The sequence below is a fragment of the Phasianus colchicus genome, chromosome 7, assembly GCF_987193195.1.
Source record: "Phasianus colchicus chromosome 7, bPhaCol1.hap1.1, whole genome shotgun sequence".
Taxonomy (NCBI): Eukaryota; Metazoa; Chordata; class Aves; order Galliformes; family Phasianidae; genus Phasianus; species Phasianus colchicus.
In genome coordinates this window covers 27,106,290-27,117,703 of record NC_143442.1, presented here as the reverse complement: position 1 = coordinate 27,117,703, position 11,414 = coordinate 27,106,290, and the positions used below count along the sequence as shown (strand labels likewise).

At 38.9% G+C, this 11,414-nt stretch overlaps 1 protein-coding gene across 7 annotated transcripts in view; it reads right to left on the bottom strand.

The window, feature by feature from the left end:
• Positions 1-13: 13 nt before the first annotated feature.
• RFTN2 (raftlin family member 2) overlaps positions 14-11,414 on the bottom strand; it is a 32,853-nt gene continuing 21,452 nt past the window's right edge. For 2 of the 7 annotated variants that reach the window (XM_090144276.1, XM_031601164.2), the window contains 2 exons: positions 8,197-8,275; positions 4,547-5,262 (listed from right to left, as the gene is read on the bottom strand). In XM_090144276.1, coding sequence (XP_090000402.1) covers positions 4,993-5,262; positions 8,197-8,275 — 349 coding nt within the window. In that variant the 3' untranslated portion in view covers positions 4,547-4,992. Of the gene's footprint in view, positions 410-910; positions 2,678-4,546; positions 5,263-8,196; positions 8,276-11,414 lie in introns of those variants that run through there. The other 5 variants (XR_016468365.1, XR_016468367.1, XR_016468366.1 and 2 more) reach the window with 5 other exon arrangements.

Here is an 11,414-nt window from a genome sequence, read left to right as displayed (position 1 = left end):
ATTTCTCACGTTGTCCAAGAACGCAGGCAACCGAGTGCTTCCAAGACAAAGTTCAGTGTTCTCCCATCTTTGCTACGAGGGGTGCTGAACTTGTATTTCTTCTTCCGAAAGTAGATAAATACAATACTCATAAGCATCTAGAAGCTGGACTTCAAATGTATTCATCTCTCAATTCAGAAAATGCTGGTTCTACAGTTTAAAAGTCACTGAGATTTACAAAGGACCTTTCAGATACCCAAATAAGCACGGCGTTACATGTAGCACATCACTGCTGGAACAGCCTCCCACAAGCAGAGGCTAACTCACAAGATGTCTTCTCTTCATCACTCAGGTTTTCCCCAGTGCAGTGTGTTGCATCAGGTCAGCCACAGTGGTTGCGCTGCTGAAGTTTTAGATGTTGTTCAAGTTTCTGCTTAAACAGATAAAAACACAGCAGCAGACCTGTTTCTGTAAGCAAAGCTGTCCGAAGTTATGCTTTCCTGAAGAATTTTCATCACTAATTCATACCTTTCATCTCAGTTCTCACAGAAAACAGGCTTGGAAAAAATCTGAATCTCAGAAATAGCACTCCTCATCCATGATTTAACCCTTAGGGAACTGTCGTAACAGCAACCTGAACTTTTCTTTTTTTAAGCTTCCAGACTAATATCCTAAGTAGAAAGAAAGCTAATGAGCTTCCAATAGATGATTAAAATTCTAGCAAGCTTCGCTGTATGTACAAACAAGAACCAGCAACAATAACTGAAGAAGGTCTACACCAATCTAATGGATTTAATGCCACTGTGAGACAAACATAATTAAGACATTGATAGCTGATTTGGTAAGTGCTTTTAATGGTGAGAAGCTTCCTCTCAGAAATATAGAAAGGAATTTAACATTACACAAAAAACACTGCGTTTTATAGACCAGAAACAGAAGTTAAGCAGCAGTTTATTGCAGGTGATGAGGTATGTAAAAAAAAATTGTTGGGATAAATATGAGCAGGGCACAGCATTTTTGTTTTTAACAGACTATTTCTCCTGGTTTGCAAACACTTTTAAAAGCATTTCCTATCCAAACAATTTAAGACTTGAACTATAAACAGTCTTTTGCAGAGCTTTAGGAAGAGCATTAATGGCTTTCCATCTCCGAGTTTTCTAATAATTCTAGGGCATTTGTGCTGCCACATGCAGGTAAGGGACTCTACTAAACACACAGCTGAAGCCACACTGGAGAATAAATTCGTGGGTTTTTTTTTGTTGGAGAATGCATTCGTACTTTAAGTTTGATTCAATAAAAAGGCCTAAGATAATGAAATACATAAAATACATTCTTGTAAAATGAAGACTGAGCAGTGTGCATATGTATATGTAAAGAACAATAGGAGCATTTAAAGAAAACTTACCAACAGTCTTACCCTCCCTCACAGCTCTTCTGCTTTACAAACTTTGAATTAAAAAAAGGTGCTAGTAATTTACAACATTAGTAAGGCACACCTTAATGCTCTCATTTGTGTAAGAGCATAACAAAACACGTAGCTTCAATTAGAATCCCCTGTACAGAAAATGTACCCTCTCCTTTTCACTTCTTCAAATGAGATGGAAAAACTTTTTGTCATTAAAAGTTCTGAAAGCCATCTTTTGTTTTAGAAGCGTTTTCAGATATTTCAACATTCATGCCCTAGGAAGACAGGTGGGTTAATTCTGTGGTCTTCAACTAGTGCATGAAGTCAGATCATTCACATGCAGCCTATGGACCGAGCAAACCCTTTCCTCTGTTTTTGAAAGGTCTTGCAGCAGGAAACCACTCTCTGCTACCCTTCTACAGCAGTCTAACTCAGTCCAGCTATCCCAGAGACAAAGAATAACAAGTCTAAGAACTAATCAGACCACATGTTTGTGGTTCAGCGACTTTCAAAGAGAATTGAGTGTGTTTTTTCCTTTCAGGAATTTTTCAGTCACCTTTTAGATCCATGTAGCTTTATGTACAACATCCTGCAGCAGGAGCTGCACAGCCAGCTGAATAAATACTTGTTTCAAACCTTACTACTTACCATTTCCATTATTCCCTTGAGCTCTTGTATTAAAAAAAAAATGTGCCGAGGGACTTAATCTTTTGCTGCTCTCTCCATGCCACTGCCTTTACACATATCTCTCCTGTCAATCTGGCAGGAAACTTTTTTTTTTTCCAGGTGAAGAATTGAATTTGGTTTGTTTCCAGTACAGAACCTAAATGTAGCCCTGTGAGGTGAAAGACAGCGGAAAACTAGAAGACAATCTAGATGAATGTTTTTGCAGCATGAGCAACTTCGTGCCCTGTGAGACAAATGGCATTATAAACCATATAAAAATAAACCATTCTGTCCTTAACTGAATACCCATAGCTAAATGAGTTCAGAGAAAGAAATTTAGCATATTTACATACCAGTAAATTTACAGAAGCTTGCAGCACAGTCAAAACATATTGAGACTCAAGAGCGAGGACTGAAGTACACTCACAGCTCTGAAACAGAGCCACCGTTTAAGAAAAGCTTCTCTTGCTAAAAATGGGAATATTCTAGAATAGACTGGTGGACATCCAGACTTGCTCTCGTTGCAAAAATGGAATCTCCTGTGTTTATATCCCATAAATCATACGGGAAAAACTTTTTTAGAAAAAGCATCTGGATACTAGTTGGAGTTTTCTGCATTCTCACCACCTGGTGGGAAGAAAATACCTCAATTAAAAGTTAAATGATTCTTTTTATCCAATAAATGCATTTTGGAAATAGTGACTGCATTTAAGTTAGTGCTTCATATATTATAACATAAATAGTTGCAATTTAGTTTTAAGATTCACTAACGTTAACTACTGTGGTACTCCTTTCTAAGGGGGAATTTTTTCTGAAACATATTGAAAGCTTTTAGATGTGGGTTACTGAGAGTTGCCAGTTTTTGGACCAAAATTTGCTGCTTTTTACAAGTTTGACTTGTATGGAGAACTACCAGCAGTTAAAATTAATGGCACACATGCGAGAGTATTGTGGGCTTTTTTGGATAACTTCTGAAAAATACTTTCAGGAGTACAGCATCATATTCCAAGTTGCAGAAGACCAACAGCTGTTCCATTTTTAATATGCTGAAATTATTTAGCATTCTGCCAGAGACAGATTTTCATATATATGTACATACATACATGTGTAGCACCATAGGGGAGCTGCCTGCTCTTCCAGGGCCACAACTCAGCAGGCTGCATTAGACGACAGCTCTGGGTGGGGACACACAGCCACTACTCTCCCTTTAGCAGGAAAATCCCCTGTATGTTGTCCCTGGATGGGATGAATGCGAGGTTTGTGCCTCACATCTGTGAGCTCAAGATGCCAGTGGGAAAGCAGGGAGAGACCTCGACAAGGCTGCATTTCTTACTGTGCCTGCTACCCCAGGTTCTTCTGCAGCCCTCCTGCAACCCGCACTGTGCACAGTGCTCTTGCTACTCCAGCGGCATGGATTTGGCTCTTACAACAGTCACATTCAGAACTACTTTGCCAGACTGCCACCATTTTGGCTAAGAAACACAAATGAGAGAAAGAAGCTGCACTTGTCAGCAGTGTGAAACAGGAAAATAAGAGAAATTCATGGGCTGCCTCCAGTTCTAGGATTTGTGGACAGGGAGAAGAAAACGTCTCTCACAAACAGTTGTTAGAGTTGCTCTTTTCTACAGTGAAATTGGGAAATAGCTCCAAACCAACAACATTGCCATTACTATCAACTCACAGACAGTACAGGCAGTAACTAAGTTATAGTATGTTATGTAAAAATGCCAATACTGATCTGAGGAAAGAAAACAAATCAGAATTTCTTTTCTTGTGGCTTTTGACTTTTTCCCAACTGCAGTGGCAGACCAGCTTCGAAGGAAGCTGAACTGCCAAATGCAATTTCGAGACAGCAGCATCAAAACAATTCTGCGCACGCCTCTCCCTTCAAGGGCCCATCTGAGCTCATCCCCACAGTAAGGATGGAATCCCAGGAACTTCCATCTTTCCCCTGAACAGCATTTACGGTATTTGATGCAGTTGGATATAGTTTATCTGGTGTGATATATAGTTAGCAAGGAATTTTTAAAATGTATATATGATCTGTCAGCGTTTTTGTATCATCTAATATTCTCATCTAATATTGTCTACTTCTTCCCCTATGCATATCATCAGCATCATTGTGCACCTGGCTGTCAGTGTTTCATATACAGCCATCAAACTACTTCACAGAATGCAAGTTACCCGACTTAAGTGGCAAAGTTCAGCCTTTCCACTCATACTAAGTCATGGATATATCATGCCATTTTTATATGCAAAGTTATATACTAAGATAGCTTGGAACATGGAACCTTGGCAAATCCTGTGTAGGTGAGATTGTATTACAGAAACCAATGTCTGCCTACAGCCTTCAGAAATCTTCTGTACATACTAGGCTGAACGCAGCTTAAATCAACCCTCTAGCATATGACTTGCATTTCTCCAGGCTTTTGAGTTCAGGCAGAGCAAGTAAAAAACAGTGAAAAGTAAAGTAAAAACATAACAATATGCAGATAATTCTTTTTTTTTTTTTCCCCACTCATATTTACAACAGTCTTAAAAGATAATAATTAAAAAAAAAAAAAACAGGCAATAACCAGTCCTCCAGCTTGTGGAAAATGCTCAGCATCCACATTCCTTTCTCTCTTACAGAACACAAACTGTCATTTCTTTTTTTTTTTTTTTTTTGCAGCTTCTGTTTCCCTGTTTATTAAAAATATTAACAACAAGCAGCAGAGCACCCATTTAGGTAGTTATTCTACTGAAGACAGACAGGAAGCCGAATTATTTTGCAGTAGTATTATTGCTACAGTAGGATTAGCATAACAAGGAAACAGACAATAATACAAAATGAGTCAGTCTGGGAAAAAGACATAAGCTTACACCAATGCATTTAAAGTAGTACACTGTTTTACATTTGTGTGAACTATGTACATGTCCATCTGATGCAGTTACTTACTTGATCACATACATGTGACCTGAGTGACTCCATCTTCCTGGTCAAATTGTCCATCATCCAGCTCCCTTAATACTCCATCGCTGCTACCAAACCCCGAGAAACCCCCATACTGGGAGGAGGCCTCTTTGATACAACAATGTTTAGAAGGAGACAGGTGAAACTCATCAGGGGGTTGTGCAGTTTCTACAGGGTGGGAAGTCGCAGTGTCTAATCCAACACTTCTGCTAGCAGCTTTGCCTTTTTCCTCCCCAGTAACTTGCTTCAAGGATTTCTTCTGAAATACAGGAGAATGTTTAAACATCAGCTTATGTAGAAAAAAAAGCCAAACACTTTGCAGCGAGTCACCGATCTGTCTGGAATTAATGCAAACTGCATTTTAAATAAGGTAGCATTTAACATCTGCTTAAATTATGAACTCCTCTGGAGAAAAATCCCAACAGATACTTTTCTTGCCAATATAAATAAATTTCAAGAGAGATGCAAAAGATACAGCACAGTCAAGATTCAAGGAAGCATAAGCAAATAGTAAAAATATATATATATTTCAGCAATATTTAATTCCTATGCAATACTTTGCAGACCCAGACTGATTTACAAGTCTTACCCCGTGATAAAACCAGCTGTTTTACATGCCTGACTCTGACCAACGCAAAACAAAACCAGTACAGCTGTTTGTGCCACGCTCCGGCAAGTTCTTTGTTCCTCCTATACATCTATAATGTTTTTCCCAAACCCTTCTGGAAGAGTAAAAACAATGGCCCTTGAGGCGAAAGGAAATGTATTTAAGGGAAGCTGTTGCAGGAGACATCAAGAAATGAGACCAACGGGAAATGCTGTTGCCCCAAGAGAAACAGAAGGAAATAAACTTTGCCTGGATGCCACAGTAAGAGGATGGAAAATCTGCCTGAAAGAAATAAAGAGAAAACTCTCAAACATGAGTGTGGTTTAACATCAGGTCTCCTCCTGATTCTGATCTGGTTTCTTAGAAGAGCAAATGGTATGTGATGAGGAAGCCATCAGGACAATGCAGCCCTTCTACATCCAGGAGGTGTTTGAACCACCACATAAATCATAAGCCAGAGCATACTGCACAGGCCCATGAATATACAAGTAGGCAGAGATCTGAGGCACGAGGACATAAGATAGAGTCTCCTCAGAAAGAGATCCCAGTGGGAATAAAAGACCAGATAACCACGGATTTCCCTCAATTTTCACTGAAACAAAGTTCTTTAGTTTCAGTCTACTAATTACAAAAGCAGCAACAAAGCCAACCCCGATTACACAAAGCGACCGGCATCACGTACTGCCAGCCCCCAGAAGGTGAATCACAGTGGTCCAAGAGCTGGTACTGCCTGTGGGTCAAAGCCCTGCCATGGCCCCAGCCCACTTTGCTACTCTGCAAAGCATTTCAGCTCTAGCCTCAACTACCTCTTTATCCCACGCTAAAATGACCTCATCAGACTGAGATTTCCTGCCAGGGAAGTAAAATATTCACTGGTACTTAAGAGGCACATTTAGAGCCTACATCTCCTCAGATTTTAAACACTATAATGCCTGTGTAAATGGCTACAAAATCATCTATTTCTTGTTTATTTCCAATATTTTAATGTTTACGTCAAAGGTTTTCCATTACAGTAAAACTGTGACCAAAAACACACTTACCATTCTGTCTGTATAAATAAAGAACACGAAGGTCCAACAACTTCTGAACATCTCGCAATCAGGCAACAGCATTTACACAGCAAACATAATGCTAGGCTGCCTTTTACAAGCTGGCTGCAGTTAGAAACAGCATGTCTTACAGCTACCAAGGAAAGAATATTCGCACCAGGAGACCACATACTTAGTAAGAAAAAGCTGGAAAATATGAGGAAATCTACTTTATTTGATCATAAACCACCATGGCTTTATGCCTTTATAATACTGATACCAACAAAATTATGTTCCAGAAAAAGCAGACTACAAAAGCAAGAAAGCCAGGGTCATAAGCTGTAACAATGTGTGGCACACGGGGAGAAACTGAAGGAAAATTACAAGAGGAACTGGCAGAATTTAGAAGAGGGCACTGGCAAGGGAGACAGCACAGAACAGAGATGAGAAAACTAGCTCAAATGTTGTCGATCAGGAAAACAAATTACAGACAGCATACAAGAACCAGCTAGCAATTAAGATGGTGATGGAGATGAAAAGTAAAGCAGGATTTTAATTGTGCAAGTTGAAAGCCATTCTTCCAGAACTGGAAGAATAAACTACCATGGGACATAGGGAAAAGGAAGTTAGACTGGAGATAAGAAGACATCTGGAGAACAAAAAAGAAAGAATGTATTTTAGAAACAGTAATCAGAGGAAAACACAGATGATGGTAGCAGTCTGGATAGAAAGTGAAAAGATCAAATAAGTATTTCAGATATTTAGAAACTTATGGAACTATTTATACAGATGGGGAAAGAAGAGAGTAGGTATCACTCCTTCAAAGTCTAAAATCATGAAAGACAAAATTTGTAAAGTTTCTATTCCAGTGTTGACCTAAGTTGAAATACACAAAGCTCTCATAGCTTCTTGAAAGACTGTTACGGGAGAAGAAAGTTGATTAGCTAAAGACAGAACAGCCATAGAAAAACAAACAAAAAGGAAAATACACCATGGGATGCATAAAGACTTGGCAAAGAAGAACCCACCAGTTTATCCTTCCCTGGCCCTTCCTACTGCAGAACACAACAGGTGCCACAGCTATTGTGATCTTGGCTCTGAGTGGGATGTGATGTTTATCAGTTGTTTAATCCTCAAAATACAGCCACTGTTACAGCAGCCTCATTCAAAAGGGACAAGGGGGTGCAGTGGTACAGCCACAGGCTTTGTAAGTCCTGTATTTCTGACACACATTTTCATGCAGCAATGGCTAACGCTCCTTCACTCTGTTGACCTCCAGACTGCAGAATCCATAGTGCAGCTTGGAACTCGTGTTCTTCTACTGGTGTGAAACTAGATGCTTTGGAGGTCAAAATAAAGCATCATCTTTTTCATGGGCAACAGAGGCAGGATTTGAGGCAGCTCACTTAGGAATTCCCTAAGACTTCCACAGAAACCTTGCAGCACAGCCAGCCTCACCCCCCCAAAAAAGCAGTTATTTCTTACTGTATATAGCTACTGTGTGAACTCATTTATTTACTTATTATTTTAATATTGATGCTATCAACCCATTACTCACTTCTGGTGTCTGAACAGCAGAATTCCATACAACAGGTCTCTGAAGGAAAACAACTTGCTTCGTGGCCAGATTTCCTTCACTAAAATGTAAAGAAAATAGTTTGAACATTTAAAGACAATAACATTCACTGTAATACACTCACACTTTTCAGAGTCAACTGCGAACTGCTGCATGAGTCAGAAAAGCACAGACTGCCAAGCATCTACTGCTGTACTAATTCTTAAATAGGTCTGTAATTGTACTGAAAAAACAGAAGCACATAGCTGGGTTCACATACTGCACACGAAAACAAAGTATAAAGTAAGGGGTTATTTGTTCTGTATTAACAGAACTGCACTTGAAAGCTTAAGTCCACACATTTACAGCATCTGAAATTAAATCTCAAAGTCTTTTCATCTGTCTTCGCTGGCAGACGTACAACATGCAACTACTTGTCAGCACAAGTAGCCTCAATCTTGATAGATCCACAGCTCCAAATATCTCAAGACCTCTGTGATATGAAATTTGTGAAGTAAGACTCCTTGTTGCTAACTAAAAGGTGCTTTCTAGTTCTAAGGTGACATCTAACTTGGACAGTGAGATAAGCTTGCCATTTCATCACCTAAGATTAAAAGGTCTCAGCTCAGTTTTAACCTATACATCCTCAATGAGATCAATGATGCAAACTTTTGTGCATGGGATAGAGAATGGCATAGGATACACAAGAGAATAAAGATGACAAATGGAGGAAAAAAGAGGAATTCAGTTTTTAGTCCTTGAACTTTTACAAATATTGATGCAGTTGCAGAAGTGATTTAAAGCAACACTGTTTATTTTTCTCAAAAAGACATATGGCTCCTCAAAACCAACTCATGTTGATATCTCAAAACCAACACATTATTTTACTATTGGTAATAGTACAACCCTCCTTTACATCCTCTTGAAAATGTAAGGCATACGTTTTCACCACCTTTCCATCAGAAACACAGGCCAGCAAATTGATCACGTGTCTTGCAGAGTAAGACTGGAGAATTAGATAAGTGCAAGAATAGCAAGACCAGAGCTCTGATACTGTGTTTTAATAAATTCTTCTCAACTCTATTTCTGGGCAGTAGTCAATGAGCTCTTAATGTACATAAAGGAAATGACGACAGATATGCAACTAAGGTAAAGAAACTACTTAAAACAGACTTACAGTGATTCCTACATACACAGCCCATTTCAGGAAGCTGTGATTCTGCCCATTCTTCTCTCAATAATAAAACTGTATTAGAAAATATTTATTTTTTATATATATATTATAATATAAATAAACTGGAAAGGACTACTAAAATAATACTCACACTGAAGTTCAACCATGTAAGTCACAATCTTAACAACAACGTACAGAAGGCTGAAGTAACTGATTTGTGTTTTATGCCAGTGCTAGAATGGTAACATGAATTTATACTTCATGCTAAGGACCCGCTCCAAGAACAACTGGGGATTAAAACAGTTGCAATGGGATCAGAAAGAATTTATTAAGAGCCTACCCTAGCAGAGGCCCTCAAAGTAAGCTCTGAGAAAATAAACAAAACAGCAGTATTCCCAGCTGTGCTGAGTTGATCAATAGTGAATGATGGTGACTCTGCAATGGTGTTTGGCCCCTCACAATCTTCTCAACGCAGCTGAGCTCAGGCCATAGTAGATCTTTGCATATCTTCCTTGGATGAAAAAAAGAGAACTATCATAAACTACAGCCTATGGTGTAAACAGGGAAATGGGGCAATGAGCTCATTTGTTTCTTCAGCTTAACATGTTTTCTCTTCTGACATTCCCTACTTCACTATTTCCATTCACTGAAAGAAAATGAATGTGTTACAGTTCCACACTGTAACAAGAAAATCAGTAATCCTGCAAACTTACTCCACTTTGCCAGTTACCTTCCCCGGCCTGGTTGTGCCTATTTCAATAGTAATCAGATGGGAAATCTCTCTTAAGAGAGAAGGTTGTGCAGAGTCCCTACTATGGGGAGATGCCTAAGCCTTACTTCACAACTGTGTCTGCATTCCTTTAGAGAAAACAAAAAGAAACAAATGTGAAGCTTCCTTCAGCTTGTACAAGTTCTCCTAGAACAGAGGAAGGACATGATGGTGAGTAGACAATGAGTAAATTAGCAAATGCCTAAGTCTGACCTGATTAAAATGCTGCACACGACAAAGTAGCTATGAGCTTCATTCACAAAGAACTCGATGACAGTGGGGTTTCCACAGAATTTAAATGAGGAAAAAATGCTTAGAGCAAGCTACTGCACAGCTTCCCTCACACTTTCTCCTTCCCACTTTGCTTCCTAAATTAGGACATTTTGAAAACTTAGATTAAGTTGCTCGTGATGACAAACTAACAACCAAGTCAGTGTTTCTGCACTGTATTTGCCTGCTTGCTTTTCTATGCTAGCAGACAGTTTGTGTTGCCCGTTTTCAGGGACTACAGTAATCAGTGAGGGGAAATAAAGGTCACTGCTAAGTAAGGCTGCTGAAGCCTTTTTCCTGTCCCTTCTTTTACAAGGGATGAAGAGCAACAGAGACTCTTTTGTTAGAACACCACCGTTTTGCTTGTCTGCTTATGCTGTTTGGGCAGCAACTCCATCCTCTTCATCTACACATATTTCAAATAATCCCTAAGAACAATCATCCTACTTGAATCCAGACAGGACCACAAACAGCCGTGATTTTTACATCTGTTTTTACTTCTGTGCAGAAACCTTTTATATAAGGATCAATTAAGACTGGACAGCATACCTTGAAAAATGAAGAAAAGGGGCAAGATAAATTCTTTTAAACCAATTCAGTTTATTTGCATTTCCTAAGAGAAATTTTCACCCTCTTTTGGAATTGCATTGCATTTGGACTCCCAGTTATGAGGCAGATAGCAGTGGGACAATAAGGCTCCTGGCTGACCTGAACCACAACTGTTCCATCAGATATTAATATTAAAAATATATATTTTAATAAAATCTTGATTTAGATCATAATCATGCACGAGGTTCTAAAAAATCACAGTATCTTTTTTTTTTTTTTAAACTGGAGTAGCACTAAAATACCAACAACATCTCTTCTGACATGTTTTTTTCCCCAGTCGCTAGACTTAACATCTAAAAGGACTATTCATTTTAGTCGTGCCATACAGCTTCTGAACTTGGAATGATTATGGTCAAATGCTTGTCTTGAAAGCATTTAACTACAAGTAACAGCTGTAAA